Source organism: Thunnus thynnus, chromosome 16, assembly GCF_963924715.1.
Source record: "Thunnus thynnus chromosome 16, fThuThy2.1, whole genome shotgun sequence".
Lineage (NCBI taxonomy): Eukaryota > Metazoa > Chordata > Actinopteri > Scombriformes > Scombridae > Thunnus > Thunnus thynnus.
Window position 1 is genome coordinate 857,501 of NC_089532.1, and position 24,793 is coordinate 882,293.

A 24,793-nucleotide genomic window follows, 5' to 3' on the forward strand; every position below is an offset into this window, starting at 1 on the left:
GCGTCTGGATGAGGAGGTCGAGGAGGAGGAAGAGGAGGCAGGAGGGAGGACGGGGAGGACGGGTTTGGAGGGTTTAGAAGGGGGGGTCACGTCTGGAGGAGGAGCAGAGGAGAGATGTTACTGATGATGTTTATTAGTGTTTATCAGTAGTAGTTTGTTTACCTGTCGGCTAGTGTTTACAGTCAGTAGTTTGTTTGTCTACCTGTCGGCTAGTGTTTACGGTCAGTAGTTTGTTTGTTTACCTGTCGGCGGGTGTTTACTGTCAGTAGTTTGTTTGTTTACCTGTCGGCTAGTGTTTACGGTCAGTAGTTTGTTTGTTTACCTGTCGGCGGGTGTTTACGGTCAGTAGTTTGTTTGTTTACCTGTCGGCGGGTGTTTACTGTCAGTAGTTTGTTTGTTTACCTGTCGGCGGGTGTTTACGGCCAGTAGTTTGTTTGTTTACCTGTCGGCGGGTGTTTACGGTCAGTAGTTTGTTTGTTTACCTGTCGGCGGGTGTTTACGGTCAGTAGTTTGTTTACGGTCAGTAGTTTGTTTGTTTACCTGTCGGCGGGTGTTTACAGTCAGTAGTTTGTTTGTTTACCTGTCGGCGGGTGTTTACGGTCAGTAGTTTGTTTGTTTACCTGTCGGCGGGTGTTTACGGTCAGTAGTTTGTTTGTTTACCTGTCGGCGGGTGTTTACAGTCAGTAGTTTGTTTGTTTACCTGTCGGCGGGTGTTTACGGTCAGTAGTTTGTTTACAGTCAGTAGTTTGTTTGTTTACCTGTCGGCGGGTGTTTACGGTCAGTAGTTTGTTTACAGTCAGTAGTTTGTTTGTTTACCTGTCGGCGGGTGTTTACAGTCAGTAGTTTGTTTGTTTACCTGCTGGCGGGTGTTTACGGTCAGTAGTTTGTTTACGGTCAGTAGTTTGTTTGTTTACCTGTCGGCGGCCTCTTGCGGGTCTCGCTCTGACCAGGTGAGGTTCTGGTGTTGCCGTTCGGTGGCAGGATCTCGTGGCTCAGGCGGGCGCTGATCCGACTCCCGGCGCGTGGTGGAGCTTTACTGCCGGACGCCGTGTTGGCCTTGGATGTAGGAGGCGTGGCCTTTTTCCCTGAGGACCTGTGATTGGATGGAATCAGTAAACTGGGTGAACTGGGAACGATGCTTAAAAGACTATATGGGCAGTTGTACAACAGACACTGACTTGGAGGCGGACGAGTTTTTCCCTGCTGAAGCAGTGTTGTTCTTGGGCGTGGCCTGTTGACCTTTGGGCGTGACTTGTTGACCTTTGGGCGTGGCCTGTTGACCTTTGGGCGTGGCCTGTTGACTCTTGCCTTTGGGGGGCGGGGCCTGGCTCTTCTTGGCGCTGCAGACAGAGGAAGAGGAGCTGCTGTTTAAGACTGATCTCAGTGCAGCTGGACGAGGTTGAAATATTTCCACACTTACCTCACAACCACTTCTTCCTCCTCCTCCTCCTCAGACTCCTCCTCTTCTTCTGACTCCTCCTCTTCCTCCTCAGACTCTTCCTCCTCCTCTTCCTGTTCGTCATCCTCCACCTCCTCCTCCTCCTCGTCGATAGAGGAGCGCTGACGGGACGGGACGCGGCTGGATCTCTGTTTGGGTCGACAGTCTGGACAGAACCAGTCCCCCTCTGGAACCGACTGAGACACACAGAGACGGTAAACGTAGCGTTAGCATGTTAGCTTGTTGCTTTACTTTAACATCTAACATGGAGATTTTTCTCTCTGGCGGCTTGTTGCAGTTTGTGGACAAACACCTACAAGACGACGTCACATCTACAGGAAAATGCATCACAATAACACACGAGAATAACACAAAATAGAAACTGGTAAATATAAAGGACGGATACAATCACAACCATCCTGAACTCTTTCTGCAGATATAACCGACCACACGTCAAATTCCTCTTTTGAAAGCTTCTGATTGTTAAAGGAGCAACTTTTTATTTATTTACTGGTCTCTGTTGTTTACCGTGCTGTCGGTACACGTTATCAGGGTTTTACTGAACTTCAGACCTTTTTAACACCACATAGAAGACAATTTCATACTGGTTCAAGCATCATACTGGTGAAGGATCAAACTATGATGGACGAGACTTAGAATAATTTATTATTAGATCACATTTTTTTCAGAACTTCCCAGCTGTATATAACAATAATTCATAATGATATAATTAAATGAATATGACCTGAAAGCAGATAAACAGCAGAAAATGAGTGACTGGATAAATTAATTTAATCAGTTTTCTCTGATCTCTCCTCTTGTCTACAGTGAGAGGAGGAGCTTCCTGTAGCTGCAGCAGTCAAAGTGTTTGCTGTCGACTGAAACTCCAATAAAAAGTATTAAACAGCTTCCTGCAGCAGAATCAACGTCTGACTGTAGTTTATAGATGAAAACGTCTTCCGACAGCCAGCCGGAGACGATATCCAACACCGTCCAACACCTCGGCTGGATGTGAAGCGAGGACGTGGTGGTCCAGATGTGTGTGTGTGTGTGTGTGTGTGTGTGTGTGTGTGTGTGTGTGTGCGTACCTTGAGGCGGGGTCTCAGACAGTGGGTGTGATGTCCTCTGTCACAGCCGTCACACAGCAGCATGTTGTCGGCGTCTCCTTTGCGTCTGCAGATGCGACAGCGAGCGTTGAGGACGGAGCGAGACCAGAGGACGCTGCGCTCCAGACTGGACAGGTGGACAAACACCTGAACACACGTGATACACACACACAAGTTAATCACACAATACACACACACACACACACACACACACACACACACACACACACACACACACACACACACACACACCTGCTGTGACAGGAAAACATCTCGGACTGTTGCTCTGCAGGGATGTGTATCGATTAGAGCTCAAACAGTTGGTCAATTAATCAATTAGTTGATGAAAGGAATATTAATGGACATCTAATATGATAATCGATTAATCGTTTCAGTTTTTTTTAAGCAAAAATGCAAAAAGATTTGTTGGTTCCAGGTTTTTAATGAGAATTGTGACTCTAATTCTGTGTTCCAACCAAACCAAAGTGAATTTTCTCCTTGTGTTACTCAAACAACTTTGACCGCAGGATGGAGATTAATGTTCATATTTTAATAAGAGTATACGTCTATGAGCCTGCTACAGCTCAGCGATGCCAAAAACCTTCCAGGTGGAATTAATGTTCTACACGTCAGAGGAAGTGGATGGAAGCAGATCAGAAAACAAGGAGGCTTGTGCAGAACACATCCTGATGATCATCACCAGGACGCTGCTGAGCAGGTAAACACATTCAATGATCCTTCTGAATGATGAGCTGGAAATAATAACCTGAGACAGACTGGAGCAGGACTGCAGAGACTCCCTCCATCGCTCCAACACCGTCTTTATGACTCGACCGCTGTCACTGCCGTCTGAGACACAAACAGAGACACACACAGAGACACAAACAGAGACACAAACAGAGACACAAACAGAGACACAAACAGAGACACAAGCAGAGACACAAACAGAGACACAAACAGAGACACAAACAGAGACACAAGCAGAGACACAAGCAGAGACACACGCAGAGAAACAAGCAGAGACACAAACAGAGACACAAGCAGAGACACAAGCAGAGACACAAACAGAGACACACACAGAGACACAAACAGAGACACAAGCAGAGACACAAGCAGAGACACAAACAGAGACACAAACAGAGACACAAGCAGAGACACAAGCAGAGACACAAGCAGAGACACATGCAGAGAAACAAGCAGAGACACAAACAGAGACACAAGCAGAGACACAAACAGAGACACAAGCAGAGACACAAGCAGAGACACAAACAGAGACACAAGCAGAGACACAAGCAGAGACACAAACAGAGACACAAACAGAGACACAAGCAGAGACACAAACAGAGACACAAACAGAGACACAAACAGAGAGACACAAGCAGAGACACAAACAGAGACACAAACAGAGAGACACAAGCAGAGACACAAACAGAGACACAAACAGAGACACAAACAGAGAGACACACACAGAGACACAAACAGAGACACAAACAGAGACACAAACAGAGAGACACAAGCAGAGACACAAACAGAGACACAAACAGAGACACAAACAGAGACACAAACAGAGACACAAACAGAGACAGAGACATGCAGTGATCAGAATATGACGAGACAGAAACTCTCAAACTGCTGAATGTTGAACTCTACACAGTCGTACCATCACTGGCCTGGTCCTCATCTTTCTTCTTGTTCTTCTTCATCTTTTGGTCTTTCTTTGAGTCTTCCTCACCTGCAGGAGGAGGAAACAGATGTTATTGATAAAATAATACACAGTCACACTGCACATATAAAACCTCCAGACATGTTTCCATCGTCTCAGCGATCAGTGCTTTTATTTTCTGTTTTCAGTCAGTTCAGATTCTCCCTCCTAGACTTTTCCAGGCTGTTCCAGACTTTTCCAGGCCCCGGAGTGTGAGACTCACCCAGCGGAGCTTTGAGGAAGCGCCTCTCGATGCCTTGCTCGATGTGAACCAGAGCCTGAGCCAGGATCCGTACCGAGCTGCTGACGGCCTGCGGAGTCCCGCTGCCGCTGCTGCAGGCGGCGGCGACGCCGTCGGACTTCAACTCCTGCAGCCTGAAACACGACGTACAGTTTATAATAAATACACAGGACACATACAGGGGAAGAGGAAGACCAACAGGAAGCAGGATGTTTGTCCAGGAGGGTTAAAAACATACACGACAACTGCGCCCTCTAGCTGCAGTTAGTGTGAACTACTGCCAGTAAAAAGCTTCAGGTTCTCCTGGAAGAGTTTTAGATATTTAAACACATTAAACAGTAAGTTCAAGTGTCTTTGTCATCTTTATAAATGTATTTGTATTCATTTGTTTGAGGAGAAATAAAAACACAGTGAACGCTGCAAACTTTCAAAACGTATTTCAGCTGCAAAAGTCAGTAAAATAAGCAGATAAGCAACAAACAGCATCTATTTATTTTATTATCTATTATCTCTGTTCAGGAATCATTTAAACTGACTGTGATGTGTGAAACTACTGGCAGTCAGCAGCATTTTATTTGTTCTCCAGTTCTTCATCAAAACTATTTTGGGTTCAGTTTTCAAATGACAGTTTATAAAACTCGAGCTGGTTAACTGGGAACCAGAGCAGCAATAAGATTATTCTGTTAAACTGGTACAATAATCAACATGTCACCGTATCTCCATGTAGATGATGTTTCATGACAGATATAATCTACTGCACATGTCACTGTTTTACTTTGTTTTTCATTTATCTGAGACACAGTTTGTAAAACATCTAAAGTATTGGTAAGTTCATATGTTTCTTTCACTCCTGTATATTGATGGTTTTATCTTTAGTCGTCATTCAGGACGTTTCCTGGTGTTGAAACAAGAAGGTTTGTGAACAGAACTCCACATATGAATAAAAGCTGAAACTGACGTGAGGCGATCAGCTGATGTTTGTCATTTCATCTGATGAAAGAGTCAAACTACCTGAATACAGATAACAGAAGAAGAACTGGGATCAATAAGAGATGAGTCACCTGAATAATCAATCAATACTATCTACCTGGAAGCAGCTTCTACCCGTCTCTCTACCTGTCTCATGTCTGTGTCCACGTGTCTCATGTCTGTGTCCACGTGTCTCATGTCTGTGTCTACCTGTCTCATGTCTGTGTCCACGTGTCTCATGTCTGTGTCCACGTGTCTCATGTCTGTGTCCACGTGTCTCATGTCCGTGTCTACCTGTCTCTGGCTCTCAGGTGAGCAGAGTCCACCTCCATGGCCTCCACTCGTCCGTTCATCCCTCCGTTCTCTCTGCCGTCAGAACACAGCAGTTCGTAGTTTCCTGCTTCCAACGCTGAGCGCCACACCTGTCGGTCCATCACCTGCCAACAGAAGGAGACAGGTGAGTTCTACCTGAGCTGTGTGGGAGGTCAGCTGCAGCAGGTGTGTGTGTGTACCTTCAGAGTTCCCAGAGTTCCCTGGTGGATGCGGTCCTCGATGTCCAGGAGCAAGTCTCTCAGTCTGACCTCCATCAGAGTCTCAGCTGCAGCGGTGCATTCTGGGACAGATCGCGATGACTCTGGATCATCTGGACAGGAGGACAGGTGTGTGTTCACAGGTGTGTTCGCAAAGGTCACAGTGATACTCGTGTGTTTACCTGTTTGTTTACAGGTGGTGTGTTACTTGAGTCTGTAGTTACCTTTGTGTGTTCACCCTGAACTATTTATTTACCTGTGTGTGTGTGTGTACCTGTGTGTGTGTACCTGTGTGTGTGTACCTGTGTGTGTGTACGTGTGTGTGTGTACGTGTGTGTACGTGTGGGTATGTGTGTGTGTGTGTGTGTACCTGTGTGTGTGTGTGTGTGTACGTGTGTGTATGTGTGTACCTGTGTGTGTGTACCTGTGTGTGTGTACCTGTGTGTGTGTGTGTGTACCTGTGTGTGTGTGTGTACCTGTGTGTGTGTGTGTGTACCTGTGTGTGTGTAAGTACCTGTGTGTGTGTACCTGTGTGTGTGTGTGTGTGTACGTGTGGGTATGTGTGTGTGTGTGTGTACCTGTGTGTGTGTGTGTGTGTACCTGTGTGTGTGTGTGTACGTGTGTGTGTGTGTACGTGTGTGTGTGTACCTGTGTGTGTGTTTGTACCTGTGTGTGTGTGTGTGTGTGTGTGTACCTGTGTGTGTGTGTGTACCTGTGTGTGTGTGTGTGTACCTGTGTGTGTGTGTGTACCTGTGTGTGTGTGTGTGTGTACCTGTGTGTGTGTGTGTACCTGTGTGTGTGTGTGTACCTGTGTGTGTGTGTGTGTGTGTGTGTGTGTGTGTGTGTGTACGTACCTGTGTGTACCTGTGTGTGTGTGTGTGTGTGTACGTACCTGTGTGTACCTGTGTGTCTGTGTGTGTGTGTGTGTGTACCTGTGTGTGTGTGTGTGTGTGTGTGTACCTGTGTGTGTGTGTGTACCTGTGTGTGTGTGTGTGTGTGTGTGTGTGTGTGTGTGTGTGTGTGTACCTGTGTGTGTGTGTGTGTGTGTGTGTGTGTGTGTGTGTGTACCTGTGTGTGTGTGTGTGTGTGTGTGTGTGTGTGTGTACCTGTGTGTGTGTGTGTGTGTGTGTGTGTGTGTGTGTGTACCTGTGTGTGTGTGTGTGTGTGTGTGTGTGTACCTGTGTGTCTGTATTTGTTGCTGTCGCAGCTCTGCAGCAGGTGTTGCAGTCTCTCTCTCTCCTGCAGCAGCGCCTCCTTCAGGCCGCTCTCTCTATGACCTCGCGGGTTGAGAGCTTCGATCAGCTGATCCACCTCCTCCACTGAGCTGTAGAAGGACCACTGGTTGGGACGGTTGACTGGCGGGCCGCAGGTGTGGAGGGGGGCGGGGCTAGAGCCGACACTATCCAGAAAAGAAAACGAGGACGTTTCAGTCATCGTCAGAAAACTCTCTGAACACTGAAGCTCTTCTTTACCTGAACTCTGAGTGACCTACCTTCCCTCAGCTGGCTCCTCCTTGACGCCCTCCTCATCCTCCATCTTGGTTGTGGCGTCCTGGGCGGGCTTTGGGTGCGGCTGCAGCATGTCCTCCGTCAGGCCGAAGCCGTCGTCCTCTACAAACAGCGCGGAGGCGGACGGGAGGAGCCAGTAGCGGCGGTACAGCCGGTCTCTGCCCAGAGGCAGCAGGCAGGTGCAGGCCGCCGCCTTCTGGATCCGTTCCTGCAGCTCTCGAACCTGCGAGACCATCAGATCACTGATTCTAACGTGACTGGTTTGTTTTGTGTTAAAGGACAGATTCACTGTTTTTTTTAAGTCTGTCTCCAATATGAGCAGTGAAAGAGGTTTTTCCTCGCTGTAATCATTCCTCCTGTTCATACTAGATATTAAAACATCCTTCAAATGTGCTTTCAATGCTTTTAAAAGTCTGTGTGAAGCTTCTCTTCAGCTTCAGCAGTCTGAGTTCGTCATATCAAGTGGATATCTGACACATTTACAGTCTTTGTGTTTCCCTGTTGAGCTGCAGGTGGAAGTATAGTAACAAAAAGACTTTGGCACTAAAAAGACTGTAACGTTGAAAGATATCTACTGGATTTGACTCATTTGGACGCTGAAGCTTCATATTAGCTTCAGATCAACTTTAAATACGTTTTTGCACAGAAGGTGGATTTTGTCCCTACAAAGTTTGGTGATGTTAGGAACAAAACTTGTTGAGACATTAATGCTGAATGCTTCCCAGATGTGTTCTATAAAAATGAAATAATATTAAAGGGCTGAAAAAATATGAAAACAGGATTTGAACAGAGATTTTTTTACAGGCCTTGGTTTTGGGAACCTTTCAGGTCCTGAAAACGTAAACAGAACAGTTTGTATTTTCATCCCAGTGGTGACAGAACAGATTATATTTAAATAAATGTTAGTTTATTATGAAGGATTATATAGTCAGATTACATCCACACTAAACTAGTTCTATGTGTAAATGCTTCTTCTTCTTTCTGCCTCCGTTCAGACTAAAACCACAAAAACAAAGATCTGCAGACTGAATAAATATTAAACTGTTTCTACTGAATGATGACGTGTGAAGCTGAGAGGAAACGATGCCGCTGTGTGTTTCTGACCTTCTCCTGCTCTTCCTCCAGCTCCTCTGCAGTCAGGCTGCTGGGGGGGCAGGACGACGACGACGCTTTGGGGTCAGAGGTCGGCTGTTGCGGCTGCTGTTTTTCTTTCTGGTTGCCTTTAGGTGGAGGAGAGAAGAGAAACTGGTGATTCAGTGGAAAAAAGAGGAAGTATAAAAACACTTTCTCGTTACTGTAACCACATCTCTCCAGATTCAGTTTCAGATAGTTCCTGCTCTTTGGTTTTCAAACTTTCTTCCTCATCGTCCTGTTTGTTTGCTGCAGCTGATAATAACTCAACACTACCTGAATATGAAGCCAGTGTTAAATAACTCTCACACATTCGGCTTATTTTAGGTCTCAGAACAGGAACTCGGATGGTTTGTTGAGTCAACTGCAGACTGATGATGAAATTTGTCGAAATGATCATAATTATGAATATGGAGGACATGAATATGGAGCAAGTTTTTTTATTGAGAAACCGACGTTAACCCTCAATTAACATTTTGAAGATTTAGGTGTAATATTATCTGTTATGTGTTTATTTATCATTAGAACACATGTTGCATTTTGTAAACTGTTTAAAAATAAGATCATATTTTATATATTTAGTGTCTGAAGTTTGTCTAGAAGAAGATATTTGGTAAAAGAAGTGTGATGTGCAGGAGAAGAGTTCAGATCAGACGCGCAGCAAACAATCATGTCTTTATTTTTTTTACCTTTTATCTTCTTCTTGGATGAAGCATTTGGCTCCTCGTCATCCTCAGCGTGTTGTTCAGCAGGAGTCTCACTGCAGACACAAACAACGTTTGAACGTTTCCTGTTTATTCTCCTCGTTTTGTCTCAGTAACTGTTGTAAAACCTTTAATCAACGACTTTATGAAGTTAAATCATATCTAGAGAGACAGGAGGAGGCAGAGGGATCAGCATCAACATACTGGACTTCCAACATTCTCCCAGTTATCTACTGGGAACCAGATTCCTATCAGAGCTGGAACATCCTCAGTAAACCACTAAACCAAAAGCCTGAAGTCCCAGTTCAGGTCACTTTAAACATCAACAGACGCTCACTTTGTTACCTGCTGTGTCTACTGGGATATTCCCACCTTCACCAGTAGACTCTGCAGTGGTTCAGTGTCTGAGGGATCTTTTTCAAAACAATCACTTTTCTTTTGAGCACATAGTTAGAAAACATGACTTGACTAAATCTCATTTCTTCAAGTTTTTACAAGTGCATAGTCTAGTCAAAAAGCACTTTGTTTCCTTCCCATCACTCCCAGTAGGCCCAGTAGGAGGTCAGATCGAGGAATCTTTGGATTGGGATCCTCTTGAATGTGATATCTAGACTGGACGGTGCCATTCAAAGGATGGAATCTCCTCCTCTGAGTCATCTCAGAGAACAACGGAGGAAATACTAAATGTTGAGCCTATCACATGTTCTGGATTTGTCCAAATCTGGTTCCAGTCTGGGCCGCTATCTTAAAGACCTTTTCATACATCTGTGAGAAAGAAATACAACCAGACCCGACGATTATATATATTATTATATAATATCTGGGGCTCCTACAGGCGTCTCAGTGTCAGTGTCTCATCCTCACCACCAGCATGAAGGTTAATACTGAACAGCCACCATCACATTCCCAGTAGACAGAGTGTTATAGCACATTAACAGCAAGAGAAGCTTTAATTCTCTAAAAGAGGTTTTACTTGGAACATGAATTAGTCTGTAAACAGCAGATGTAGGCGGGTTTAACATCCCTGCGCTGGCTGGATGAATGTGTACTGAGCATGCTCACTAGAAACTTTCCTTAGCCGAGCAGCTAATTCCCGTTAGCGCTCTGCTAACTTGAAGGGGAATAAAATAATTGAATGCGGCTCTTCTAGACTTTCCAAATGTTTCAGACTGAATGGATGAAATTCTGATAGTGAGACGAGTCTTTTCACTGAGGTCATGTGACGCTCAAAACTATTTATCCACTGTTTTACAGTTTTAGTTTTACCACAAACATGATTTTTTAAATTAGTTTGACCTCGTTACACTTCAACTGCTGACATTTACTCCGTATCTGACCCGCAGGAAGTAAAACAGACAGCGACTGAATGTTTGCGGCTCCGTCACTCTTCTTCTACCTGTTTGTTTGGAGTCTTCCCTTCACTTCCTGTTCCTTCAGTTTCTCCTCCTGTTCCTTCAGTTTCTCCTCCTTCTCCTTCAGCCTCTGCTCCTGCTCCCGCAGCCGCTCCTCTTTACGAAGACGAACCCTGAAAGAGAGAAGAAGAGGAGGAAGAGGAGGAGGAGCACAACACATCAGGATTTAAGTTCAAATGTGTTTTATTCTTGTTGCATAAACCTAAATGTGTTTAAACCTCAGTATGTGTTACAACTTATGTCTACGCTGCCTGTGTTTACATTCAAACACATATGTGTAATGCATGATGGTATGCATTCTTGTGTTTACCTCTGTGTTGTGTATGTTGTGTGTGTACCTGTGTTGTGTATGTTATGTGTGTACCTGTGTTGTGTATGTTGTGTGTGTACCTGTGTTGTGTATGTTGTGTGTACCTGTGTTGTGTATGTTGTGTGTACCTGTGTTGTGTATGTTATGTGTGTACCTGTGTTGTGTATGTTGTGTGCACCTGTGTTGTGTATGTTGTGTGTGTACCTGTGTTGTGTATGTTGTGTGTACCTCTGTTGTGTATGTTGTGTGTACCTGTGTTGTGTATGTTGTGTATGTACCTGTGTTGTGTATGTTGTGTATGTACCTGTGTTGTGTATGTTGTGTATGTACCTGTGTTGTGTATGTTGTGTATGTTGTGTATGTACCTGTGTTGTGTATGTTGTGTATGTTGTGTGTGTACCTGTGTTGTGTATGTTGTGTATGTTGTGTATGTACCTGTGTTGTGTGTGTTGTGTATGTTGTGTATGTTGTGTGTACCTGTGTGCGGCCTCCTCTCTCTCGCGGCGGTGTTGTTCAGCTCTGATCTCTCTCAGTTCCTGTTTGGCGCCTCTCTGCTCCTCCACACAGTCTTCAATCAGATCTCTGCTGGACGCCAACGTCAGCAGCTTCCCCACCAGAGCCTGCAGGATCCGCAGCTTCTCTCCTACACAGACACACAATAACCGATCAATAACTGATCAATACCTAGCAATACACATCAATGGCTAGCTCCTCTCATACACATCTAAATCAATCAATACTGATACACCCTGACCTCCTCAGAGTGCGACATTTGACTATTAATAACTTGATTGATGTCAATCAATGACATTTCAGCTGCTATCTGATTGGTCGGTTGCTGACCTGGCATCAGGTCGTATACCGACGTGCACGACAGCCTCTTCAGCAGCACCGGCTCAGCCAATCGCAGCTCCACACACGGGTCGTCCATCAAAGTGAAGCCGCCCTGCTTCTGGTAGCGGAACTTGGCGTTGCCGTGGTTACAGTCGGCGCCAGACGCCAGGATGTAGAGACGCAGGATTTCTGACAGCGTGCAGCTGTCCAGGTCCAACTGCTTCAGACTGCTGCCCTGATGCAGCTGAGGCCAAGCAGCAGCCAATGAGGCGACAGCGCTGAGCGCCGATTGAGTGGGATCAGAGTCATCGTCCAGAGCCTCCGACAGGTCTGCACACACACAAACACACACACACACACACACGCACACACACACGCACACACACACAATAACACACACACACACACAAACACACACACACACGCACACACAAAAACACACACGCACACAAACACACATGCACACACACACACAAACACACACACGCACACAAACACACATGCACACACACACAAACAAACGAACACACGCACACACATACAGACTATTAGAGGAGGTTTCAGGTGTGTGAGCTGGTCTTTCTATCTTTGTGAGAACCAATATCAGTTTGACACCATGGTAACGACTAGTTGGGGTGATGGTTTAGGGTTTAGTTGGGGTCGGGTATTTAGTCGTGATGGTTTAGGGTTTAGTTGGGGTCGGGTATTTAGTCGTGATGGTTTAGGTTTAGTTGGGGTCGGGTATTTAGTCGTGATGGTTTAGGGTTTAGTCGGGGTCGGGTATTTAGTCGTGATGGTTTAGGGTTTAGTTGGGGTCGGGTATTTAGTCGTGATGGTTTAGGGTTTAGTCGGGGTCGGGTATTTAGTCGTGATGGTTTAGGGTTTAGTAGGGGTCGGGTATTTAGTCGTGATGGTTTAGGGTTTAGTTGGGGTCAGGTATTTAGTCGTGATGGTTTAGGGTTTAGTCGGGGTCGGGTATTTAGTCGTGATGGTTTAGGGTTTAGTAGGGGTCGGGTATTTAGTCGTGATGGTTTAGGGTTTAGTAGGGGTCGGGTATTTAGTCGTGATGGTTTAGGGTTTAGTTGGGGTCGGGTATTTAGTCGTGATGGTTTAGGGTTTAGTTGGGGTCGGGTATTTAGTCGTGATGGTTTAGGGTTTAGTTGGGGTCGGGTATTTAGTCGTGATGGTTTAGGGTTTAGTTGGGGTCGGGTATTTAGTCGTGATGGTTTAGGGTTTAGTTGGGGTCGGGTATTTAGTCGTGATGGTTTAGGTTTAGTTGGGGTCGGGTATTTAGTCGTGATGGTTTAGGGTTTAGTTGGGGTCAGGTATTTAGTCGTGATGGTTTAGGGTTTAGTCGGGGTCGGGTATTTAGTCGTGATGGTTTAGGGTTTAGTAGGGGTCAGGTATTTAGTCGTGATGGTTTAGGGTTTAGTCGGGGTCGGGTATTTAGTCCAGATGGTTTAGGTTTAGTTGGGGTCGGGTATTTAGTCGTGGTGGTTTAGGGTTTAGTTGGGGTCGGGTATTTAGTCGTGGTGGTTTAGGTTCGGAGGTTAGAGAACCTGTCTGACCTTCGGCCTGGTCTTTAGCCACCTCCTCCTGCTCCTCGTCCAGAGCCTGAAAGATGGCCGACAGGAAGAAGAACAGCAGCTCACACAGAGGACCTTCAGGATCAGAACCCACCAGAGCCTCCTCTAGAACCTCTGTGGAGAAGGAGAACATCTGTTAGAACCAACAAAACCTGCATCCAGAACCTCTGCAGAGAGGGAGAACCTATTAGAACCAAACAAACAAACGTCAGTGAGAACCTCTGCAGGGAGCGAGAACATTAGAACCAACACAACTTCCAGAACCTCTGTAGAGACATTACATCTGTTAGAAACATCTGTTGGAACCAACACAACCTCTGTGCAGAGAGAACTTTTTTTTTTTTTTTTTATAACCAACTAAACATCCAGAACCTCTGAAAAGAGACAAACCCTATCAGAACCAAACACAGAACATCTGATAGAACGTATATACTTATATTTAAAAAAACTTAAGTACAAAAAAACACACACACACACAAAAACACACACAACAGCTCCAGAAACTGTTAGAAACATTTAGAACATCTGAACCTGCCTAACTTCTAGATCCTAGAACCATTCAACTTCTAGAACCAACCAATAACAACTTTTTAAATGTATTTTAACCAACCATGGAACCTCTTTTTGACTCTCTATTAAAAACGAACTGAACCTCCAACAGAACCTTTGTAGGAACACAGTGAACCTACAGAACCTCTGATTTTAACTAATGTAACAGTAGAATCCATTCAGCCTGAAGAACCTGAAGAACATCTACTGAAATAGAGCAAAGTGCTCTTCCAGAACCTCCGTTAGAACCTCAAAGTCACTGTGGTGAACTATCATTCACCACAACAGCAAAGTAAATTCCTCGAATGTGCAAACCTACCTGGTAATAAACCTGTAATCATTTCCTGCAAATCAAACTGGTACAGGACCAGTACCACGGCACCAGACTGACTCACACTGTGATCAGAACCATGAAAGGTACCAGAGACTGTTAAGAGTTTAAAGAAATGATGTTCTCACCCAGAGAGACTCCGTCGGGGAACTCGTCCTTCAGGTCAAAGACCTCGCCGAAGGCCCGCAGGAACTCCAGAACCATCAGAGCTTCTCCAAAGAGCTCCGCTGGGAGTCGAGTCCTCACTGGTACCGGACTAGGCAGCTCCTGGTAGAACCAACACAAACACACACAGAACCTGGTTCAAAGTCTGGATTTACAGTCTGTTTCTGTTATAAAGAAATTAATATAAATTTCTATGATCAACAGGAAAATACTTGATTTTTATCAATATTTTTGCTGATATTTATTGATTCCTGATCATTTCGGTCCTGTTATCAGTTGACAGGTGGTGGTGCGTTCACTGACCTTCAGGTCTTCACACTCCATATCTTCTCTGGGTTTGTTCCACAGTTTCAGTCGTTCAGCGTATTTCTTCTTCTCCTCCTTCAGCTTCTCTCGTTCCTGTAAATCAGAGTTCAGAAATGTCTCCACGCTGCCACAGTTTCATCTCGTTCATTTTATTTTTGATGTTCACGTGTGACTCACTCTCTCCTTCTCCAGCTTCCTGCGCTCCTTCTCCTCCCTCCTCCTCTGCTTCTCCTCCTCAAACCTCTTCCTCTGCTCCTCCTTCAGCTTCTCCTTGTCCTCCTTCTCCCTCCTCTTGGCCTCCTGCGCCTCCTCCTTCTCCTTCTTCAGTCGAGCTTTATCCTGAGCTGCAGTCGCCATGTCCTCCTTCTGCTGCAGCAGCTTCAGCTTCTCCTCCGCCGCCTTCAGCAGCGACGAGCTCGCCTGAAAACACACGAGATGCTTTAGAAATAATATTAAACCACACAAAAACACCACATTTACATCTGAAGCAACATTTCTCCTCCAGACACAGTTAACTATTTATGCAACTTGGGCGACTGAGAAAATCGCAGCCATCGCTCTCACCTGTCCAGGTGAGCCTCGGCCTCCGCCTTTAGAGGCGGGGCTGAAGGGGAAGAGCGGCGGCTCGTCAGGGAAGAACTGAGAGAAGGTCTGTTCAGACAGCTGGTACTTCATCACTGTGGAGGGCTGAGACACAGGAAGTCACATCATCAACACACAGGAAGAGACGTCAGCACGCAGCGTATCGTACCGTGACGTGTTGCGTTCACTGTCATCACGTCGACATAAAAAAGCTCTCTGAGGCAGGACGTCAGACCTCAGGTCTCAGGTTCTTAATGTCTTTGAAATGTGCAGCTTTATAACTGATCTGTTTCAGATGCTCAGTGAGATTTTTAGGTTAATGGATTTATTTTAATGGCATTATTGATGATTTTATTTGCTGCTAATGTTGAGTTTATTTAATAAAGGTTATAAATGGAACTCAAGTATTTTCTGTTTTATAGAACTTCATATATAACTGGTTCTCATGTTAAGAAAATACATTAAACATTGGACCTGAAATACAGTTACTGTGATCTGCAGGATGCTTTTTATCCAAACAACTGATTACAGAGGCAAAATTATTATTATTATTTAAAACAAAATCAAATTATTTTCCTTTGCTTGCAAATTTACCGCAAAAAGAAACAAAGCATCACAAACTGTATCACAATTTTTTTGGAACATTTTTGGCTGCAATAATCACAAAAAATGATATAATAATGTTTACATATATATAATGTAGGAGACTGTATAATAAACTAATCCACGTTATTAAACCTGTTAGGACTGTTAATCTCTGTAGCTACATCAATTCACTCCAGACAAATGAAAACAGTAAATGTCATCAAAAGTAAATATTGTGGGGCATTGTGGGTAATTGTGGGTCATTGTGGGTAATTGTGGGGTAATGTGGGGCATTGTGGGTAATTGTGGGTAATTGTGGGGTAATGTGGGGCATTGTGGGGCATTGTGGGTAATTGTGGGTAATTGTGGGGTAATGTGGGGTAATGTGGGGCATTGTGGGTAATTGTGGGGTAATGTGGGGCATTGTGGGGCATTGTGGGTAATTGTGGGGCATTGTGGGTAATTGTGGGTAATTGTGGGGTAATGTGGGGCATTGTGGGGCATTGTGGGGCATTGTGGGGCATTGTGGGTAATTGTGGGTAATTGTGGGGTAATGTGGGGCATTGTGGGGCATTGTGGGTAATTGTGGGGTAATGTGGGGTAATGTGGGGTAATGTGGGGCATTGTGGGGTAATGTGGGGCATTGTTGGTAATTGTGGGTAATTGTGGGGTAATGTGGGGCATTGTGGGGCATTGTGGGTAATTGTGGGTAATTGTGGGGTAATGTGAGGCATTGTAGGGCATTGTGGGTAATTGTGGGGTAATGTGGGGTAATGTGGGGTAATGTGGGGTAATGTGGGGTAATGTGGGGCATTGTGGGGTAATGTGGGTAATTGTGGGGCATTGTGGGTAATTGTGGGTAATGTTCTCACCTTGAGTGCGATGGTCCCGTTCTGAGGCTCACAGTGTTGCTTGAAGAGCAGCTTCAGTCTCTCTCTGGACAGAACATTCTTCCTCCGACTGAACAAACAACACAAAACACATTTAATGACATCTGTTAAATCCATGATTCTGGCAGCAACGTTTCTCTGGTGGAAACTGGATGATTCTAATATTTGTCTGTCTGGAGCAGATCTGTCTGATTCTTCAGCTGTGTTTCACTTCACTTCAAGCTCTCAGAGCTGTTTGTACATTAAAGGATAAGTTCACATTTTATTCAAGTCTGTATTCAGACTGAAACTCATATCTATACTGAAACAGTTTTGAGTTGCTGTCCAGTCATCGAGGCCGCCCTCTGATTGGTCTGCAGGTGAAGCTTCTCACCTCATCTGATTGGCTTTGACAGTAAACGGCTCGCTGTGCTCGTCCTTCATCATCCTCACTGTGTACTTAAACACTGACGGACTCAGAGGCTTCTTCTTCTTCCTGCTGAGAGAGACACACACACACACACACACACACACACACACACACACACACGCACACACACACACACACACACACACACACACACACACACACACACACACACACACACACACACGCACACACACACACGCACACACACACACGCACACACACACACACACACACACACACACGCACACACGCACACACACGCACGCACACACACACACACACACGCACACACACACGCACACACACGCACACACACGCACACACACACACGCACACACACGCACACACACGCACACACACGCACACACACGCACACACACGTAAGAATCATCTGGAATACCATCACCCGTTGACCTAGCAACATTAAAACCATGTGACCTTTGACCTACTGACCCGTTGACCTGTGCGGTGGGACTCTGGAAGGCGTTGCTCTCGTCGTCGCTGTCGCTGATGACGATGGTGTCGCCGTCAGCCGGCTTGGCGTGGCCGTTAGCGGTCGGCGCTCCGTTAGCGCTGGAATGAGGCGAGTGAACCTGCAGGACCTCACACACGAGTCTGACACACACACACACAGACACACAGACACAGACACACACACACACACACACACACACACACAGCATGACATCACTTCACCTGTTTCTACCTGTACTTTAAGGTGCAGCTGGAATAAAGACCAACTGACGCCATCAGATGAGTCACAGCTTCACTGCACGTCTGATACATTTCATACATTATTATTATGATGATGATGATGATGATGATGATGATGATGATGATAAGTGGAGATACTCAGAGAAGCTTTAAGTTGTTCTGTACATGTTGTAGAACAGCTTCTATCCCTGCGTGTCCACAGCTTCTCAACACATGGAAGATATTATATTTATAATTCTTCTGTCTTGAGGATAACTTTGTCTAAGTTTTGGAACTACAATTCCCATAATGCTTTGGAGGATGCAAGCAGGAAGTATTAATGCTGCTCACTGCCTGTTGACTCTACAGTCCACAACGGAACAAAGACAGTCGTGTCGATTCGTTTATTGACAGAAAGTTAATCAGCAAATATTTTGATTTCAGCTTTTTTTTCTGCTTCAGGTTCAAATGTGAGAATTTGTTTCTTTTCTTGGTTTTACATTGAAGAAAATGTAATGTAGAGCAGCAATGATTAGTTGATTAATCAATCAATCGATAAAGAGTTAACCAACTTTCTTGTTTGTTATTTGTTGTGTGCTGGAAGCAGCAGATAAACTGAATGTTTCTGAAGACGTCGACATTATAAAAGGAAACTTTTCACTATTTTCTGAAGTTTTATAAAGCAAACGATTAATCAAGAATATTAATGGACAGATTAGTTTGACAGTTTTACAAATGTTAACGTTACTGTTGTAATTCTACAGATGAGTCATTTCTCCATTAATCAATTAACCGTTTGGTCTCTGAAATGTCAGAAAATGGTGAAAAGACGAGTTTTTATTCAGTTTACTGTCACAAAGGACCAAAAACAGGCAAAATCTTCACATCTGGAAGCAGAATCAGAGACTTTAATGTTTACTTCTGATTATCAGCTAGTCGCAGCTCTGAGCTGTTCTGACCAGCGGAGGAAAAGCCCCGCCCCCTTCACTACCTGGCTCCGTTGCGTCCGCTGACGTCCACCGTCTCTCCCGGGAAGAAACGGTCTTTGACGAAGGTGTAGACGTCCTCGCAGAGCTCCGTCAGCCGGCAGCGGCGGCTCAGAGCCGCCAGGTGGAGCAGCGGCTGCACCAACACCGACGGGAAGTTCTGAAGGCTCTGCTTCGCCCGCCGCTCGCTCTCCACCGCCTCCAGGTACGTCAGGCCCGCTCGACCCGTCAGAGCGCAGCTCCACACCAGACTGTTACACAGGATGGTTCGCTCGAAGAACTCACTGCGGAGAGAGACGACGAGTTACATCAATGATCAGAACATTCACTGCTTTAACATCCGTCCTGATGATCTTTACTCAGTTAAACACCAGAACATCTGCAGAGAAACATTTAGACAACAACTAAACTGTGTCTTCTGTTCCTCAACAAATTAATCAGCTGCACAAAGCTCCTCTTCCTCACACACAGCTCAAGTTCTTCATCCAGAATAATTCATCTGGATTAAGGAAATTTTACCAAATAGTTTGGCTTTTAATCATCATATAATGATCAATAAAACACAACTTTAGAAACACTTTGTGATCGTCTGAAGGTCTTTCAGGATTAGCTGCAGCCACAGAACACATATATAGCTGAAAATTCAGCTATAAAAGCAGAAAATAAACATTCTGCTTTTTGAATGATAATATTGAAATAAATAATAATAATAATAATAATAATAATAATAATGATAATAATAGTCTGCTGCCTGGTTGTGACTGACAGCAGACAGAAATGATTGATGATCTGGTTTAATTTGTACCAGAAAAGAACATTATCAGCATGTTTAAAATAATGGAAACTGACGTACAGTCTGTCACTGATAATAAAATCAAACAGATGAAACGTCGTTTCTGTGTCTTCAGGATTTAAAGGTCCTGAAGACGTCGAGCTGTTTGAGTCGTGAACTAAACGAACGCTGACGTTGATGTTCAAAACGTCTCAACCCGTCGCTGTAAAAATCAGCTCTGAGGAGGCGGAGCAACGCCGACGTAGAGTCCACTGTCAGTCACTTATATAACCAGTCGGCCCAGTATCACCAGTATCACACCATGGTGTGATACGCCTCCATCTGGCGGCCGTAGTGATTATGACGCCGTACAGATGGCGTCCACATCAGCAGGATGTTTGATGGTAAAAAGGGAACTTAGCTGCAGGAGACCACTGTAGCAGGTGTATTACAGGCTGGGTTGAGATGGTAGAATGATAACGCCCCGTTAAGTCCCATAATGGACCATCATCTTTGATCATTTTGTGACACTTAGTGTTAGTGCGGGGTGACCCTGCTGCCTTCCAGTGCTGTAGGAAATTAAAAACACATCTACACCGCAGAGGAAAGACGGCAGCCTGAACGTCTAAACATCTCAGTGTCTAAACTGCTTCTAACATTAATGTTTTTTTCTCCAACACGCCTCCTTTAATGAGATATTTCACATTCGTAATGTAGAAATGTTTTTTTTTGAGTTGTATTTGTGATCGTGCATCTTCAGAGTGCGACTGTGTGATGCGTCCGGCGGCGGCGGCAGACTGTGTTTTCTGAAATTATACATTTGTTCTCTCGGTTTTGACTCTCGTAGGATCATTTTCCTCAAAATATGATCATTTTAAGACTCTGACATAATACTTTAACATTTCCCGTCTGGCAACGCTGCTGATTGAGACGGTTTTAACTTCAGCAGCAACGACATTTAAGGTTCATTTAATTACTAATTACTTCTGGCTCATTTAAATGTCATTGTGCAGTTTGTCTTGCTCTCATTTTTATTATTATTATTATCATCATCATCATCCTCCTTCACTGGCCAGGGGATGTCCGGATGTGTGAAGCAGGACGACTGTTTCTTCACTTATTTGGTTAAGAAACAGCTGCAGTTTGTGAAACAGGATGAAAATCTACTTTATGGAGCAACAGAATATATTTCTTTATCAAGCTGGTTTGAGGATTATTTAGTTGTTTGGTCCATTAAACGTCAGAAAATGGTGAAAAATGTGGATTCATGTTTCCAGGACGACGTCCTTAGATGTCTTGTTTTGTCCATAAAAATATTCAGTGAGACGGTGAAAAATATCCGTCACAACATCCTGGAGCCCAGAGTGATGTCATCAAATGTCTTATTTAATGACATCATCAAAACTCCAAAATAATAATAAATAAATAAAATACTGAATTTAAAGTAACATAAGAAAACCAGTAAAACTTCAAATTTAAGAGCTTTGAACGAATGAAAAATGACTTAAACGGTTGTTTGATGATCAACATGGTTGCTGATTCATCATCGATTGATCAACTAATCGATCAACGGTTGCAGCTTGTTTCAGGTTAATGAAGCTGTGCTGATGGTTCAGATAAATGTGATGAATGAGTGAATTCACATCACAGATTCATGAGTTTCCTCTCTGATGTTGAACTTTAGGAGCCAACAGACCAACCTGTCCTGAGCTCACTCATCACCTGTCCTGGTGAACAGGTGTAAGTGGCCTCTACCTGGCCGTCAGCAGGGCAGGTAAACAGGTAAACAGCCAGTCTGAACTCCCAGCAGGCCTGTTTCCACTCAGCTAACGGCTACAACAGTTAGCTTCACTGTTAGCCGCTAACTCACTTTAGCCCAGTTAGCAGCTAACTTAAGCTAACATTACACCTGCCCCAAACTGTCCAGCCCACTTCTAACTCCAGCCAGGTGTTTTTACCTGCCTCCTGCCTGCCGAGGAAGAGTTTCACCTGCTTGTGAGCTGACAAAAGTTTTATTTTCCATTCAGAAATAAAGTTGGCTTTTGTTTATCTCGTCTGGAAGTTTGCCAGCCGACCAACTGTCAGTCAAACTTCACTAACGTCAGTTTCAAGCTGCTCTCAGGTGAAGACAGGTGAGACAGATGAACTGTGAGGCTCTTACTCGTATGTCCTGAAGATTTCGTGTGTGATTTTACAGAGAAACACCTCCTCGTCCGGCCGCAGGTCCGCCGGAGGTTTCTGTCGGATGAAGGCTTTTCTGTGGAGAAGCGGCATCTCGCAGCTCCGCTTCCACCGGCCGCTCGGTCTCTGAAAGGAGGGGAAAAAGGAGGGAAACCGAGTCACAAACAACGATTATCAGACACAAACTCTCACAAAACAAGTCAAAGTCAACAGTCAGACTATAAAGTGACTCCTGGAGTGAGACTAGCGGGCGGCGGACCGAGCAGAAGGAGAGCGGGTCTTTTGTTAATCTGCCCACATGGAAATGTGCTCCTCAGTGTCTGAACAGCAACACTCACACACAGCGAACCGAACCTCGCAGCCCGCACAGACTCTACTCAGGCTCAGTAGAACTCAGTAGAAGCAGCTTTCTGACGGTTCTTTACCGAGTTGTGTAACGATGAACAGATAATCCGCGGTACAAAGTGAAGAAGTCCCGGGCTGAGAGCTGAAAGCTGAGAGCGGCTCAACGGCGGCTTGTTGACCAAGTTTTCATCTGCTTCACGGACCCGGAGGAAGCTCGGAAATATCAGTTCTACTGCTTTACTGACAGTTAGTTTGGCACATTTTTACTTGTTTTTGTTCCTGGGTAGTAAGTGTTGTTTCCTAATTGTTTCTGCCTAAAAAGTATATTTAAAAAATAGCCATTATTCCCTTCAAACTCTGCTTTTGTAACCAAGGCAATGATATTTTTAAATGTATCTATTTCCAATGAGAAAACAGGTGAATTTGCACATTTTCATTCACATAAAATCAGAAATAACAACATATGAGTAACTGGATACGATAATGGCAGATTATATTTGGAGGCTGATTTGTGAAAGTGATTTACAGTTTAACTCACTTCTAAATCTTTTGTGGTCACTTTTGTATAACTTTAGTATAAATACATGTTCATTTTGATTCATATGTTGTTTTTTTCTGACTTTATATGAATGAAAATGTGCAAATTTGCCCGTTTTCCTGTTGGAAATAAATACATTTCAAAATATCATCGCGCGGTTCACAAAAGCAAAGACTGAAGAGAATAAAAGACATTTTCTGTACTTTTTAGGCAGAAATAACAGTTTCTACCCAGGAACAAAAACTGTGTTACATAATGTAATTGTTGCTTTGCTGTAATTGTTGCCTTGTTTTGCTGCCACCAGTAGAAGTACTCAGATACTTTACTGCAGTAAAAGTACTAATACAACAATACTGTACAATACTACAGTAAAAGTACATAAGTATTATGAGCTTGATGTAGTTAAAGTATTGCAGTAAAAGTAGTGGTTTGGTCCCTCTGACTGATATATATATATATATATATATATATATATATATATATATATATATATATATATATATATATATATATATATATATATATATATATATATATATATATATATATATATATATATATATATATAATTAAACACAACAAATAAATAAAATAACACTTTATTGAATCCTGGATGTTACAGCAACACATGAAGAAACAGTCAACATACAGTTTGCATGAAAAGGACATCTATATTTAAAGGAAATATATAAATGGGGCAAAACTACCCATAAATCAAAATGAAATCTACAGTATAGACACATACAAGAAGTAAACAGCAGGTAAAGAACAAACTGTAATACAAACTGAATTAAAAAGCAATACACAGTATTGTACATATATGTGCAATAATGACTCCTAACTCATAATCAATCATATATATATATATATATATATATATATATATATATATAATGTAAACATTATATAAATATACAGTAACTAAAGAGACAGGAGTATTTAAAGTAAGTAGTCTATATAAATATACTGTACATAAAGGATAGTATCATAATAACTATAGGATCATATAATTAGGAATAATATGTGATGTAATGGGTGAAATAACACATAATATATATATATATATAATATGTATTACAGTAAGAAAGTGTACAGTCTTCAGCAGTATTTATTGTTCATGAGTTTGGTATTTATACTTATTGGTTTCTTTTAAGAGATTAGTCAGAAGGGCTACATGAATGCACATCTGTGGTGATTCTGTAGTTCAGTAGTAGTTATATAGTTATATATAGTTTATAATGGTGTAATTCTGGTCATTGCTAGTCAATAAGCTGACTGTTATATTTGTTTTCTCCTTTATTTGTTTCTGTAAAACCAAACACATCAATAAAGACAAAACAACCTCCTCATGGTCTTCAGTATCGTGTCTGACCGACATTCAGCCTGCAACAGAACAAATAAAACGAAACAAAACATCTTCCAGGCAGCGGAACATTTTCTAAATTATTAATCATTGTTTTTTGAAACACGAAAATGAAAAAGCCAAAAAAAAATGTACCTCGTGTTGGTCTTTTTTCCCGAGCGGATATCGCTCCCCTGAACGCACCAGACGGAGTGAGTAAGTGGGCGGGGCTTCACTGCCCTCCTCAGCGTCGGTTGGTCGGCCGTGCCGTCACTTCTCCGACATCAGCCAATAGTTGCCGTGGAAACCGTCCCGCTGAACCGCGATGATGAAATGGAGCGTGACGTCAGAGAAGAGTACGGCAGGAAGCGGTGATGACGCATAGTGACGCGTCATCAGTCGGTAAACAACCACAAAGATGCTGCCAGATGTGTTTAAAATATAGACTCTATAATTACTTAATTCATATAAACTTATATATAGATATACATCTATTTATATCTATATCTGTATCTATCAATCCATCTATCAGTATATTAATAAATTATATTTCTCTGAAAAACACTGAAATGTTCTGAAGTTATTTCCAGAATCCTCAAAGACTCCTATAAACCATCTGGATCAATAAATTAAATAAATACTTTGTAA

The 24,793-nt window shown here is 43.5% G+C and overlaps 1 protein-coding gene across 3 annotated transcripts in view; it reads right to left on the minus strand.

The window, feature by feature from the left end:
* Positions 1-22,476, minus strand: part of baz1a (bromodomain adjacent to zinc finger domain, 1A) — a 27,018-nt gene extending 4,542 nt beyond the window's left edge. Inside the window, exons 1-28 of one of the 3 annotated variants that reach the window (XM_067613427.1) lie at positions 22,346-22,476; positions 21,901-22,046; positions 18,973-19,251; positions 17,742-17,903; positions 17,253-17,354; positions 16,862-16,949; positions 15,387-15,509; positions 15,000-15,242; positions 14,820-14,915; positions 14,480-14,618; positions 13,454-13,585; positions 11,895-12,215; positions 11,529-11,694; positions 10,726-10,854; positions 9,315-9,385; positions 8,599-8,714; positions 7,479-7,717; positions 7,165-7,385; positions 5,969-6,099; positions 5,751-5,893; positions 4,470-4,621; positions 4,205-4,276; positions 3,311-3,393; positions 2,527-2,691; positions 1,421-1,635; positions 1,179-1,340; positions 915-1,093; positions 1-92 (exon numbers count right to left, since the gene is read on the minus strand). The exon at positions 1-92 is cut by the window's left edge and continues 117 nt beyond it. In XM_067613427.1, the coding sequence (XP_067469528.1) occupies positions 1-92; positions 915-1,093; positions 1,179-1,340; positions 1,421-1,635; positions 2,527-2,691; positions 3,311-3,393; positions 4,205-4,276; positions 4,470-4,621; positions 5,751-5,893; positions 5,969-6,099; positions 7,165-7,385; positions 7,479-7,717; positions 8,599-8,714; positions 9,315-9,385; positions 10,726-10,854; positions 11,529-11,694; positions 11,895-12,215; positions 13,454-13,585; positions 14,480-14,618; positions 14,820-14,915; positions 15,000-15,242; positions 15,387-15,509; positions 16,862-16,949; positions 17,253-17,354; positions 17,742-17,903; positions 18,973-19,251; positions 21,901-22,013 (4,134 nt within the window). In that variant the 5' untranslated portion in view covers positions 22,014-22,046; positions 22,346-22,476. Of the gene's footprint in view, positions 93-914; positions 1,094-1,178; positions 1,341-1,420; positions 1,636-2,526; positions 2,692-3,310; positions 3,394-4,204; positions 4,277-4,469; positions 4,622-5,750; positions 5,894-5,968; positions 6,100-7,164; positions 7,386-7,478; positions 7,718-8,598; positions 8,715-9,314; positions 9,386-10,725; positions 10,855-11,528; positions 11,695-11,894; positions 12,216-13,453; positions 13,586-14,479; positions 14,619-14,819; positions 14,916-14,999; positions 15,243-15,386; positions 15,510-16,861; positions 16,950-17,252; positions 17,358-17,741; positions 17,904-18,972; positions 19,252-21,900; positions 22,047-22,258 lie in introns of all 3 variants that reach the window. The other 2 variants (XM_067613424.1, XM_067613425.1) reach the window with 2 other exon arrangements.
* Positions 22,477-24,793: the final 2,317 nt, after the last annotated feature.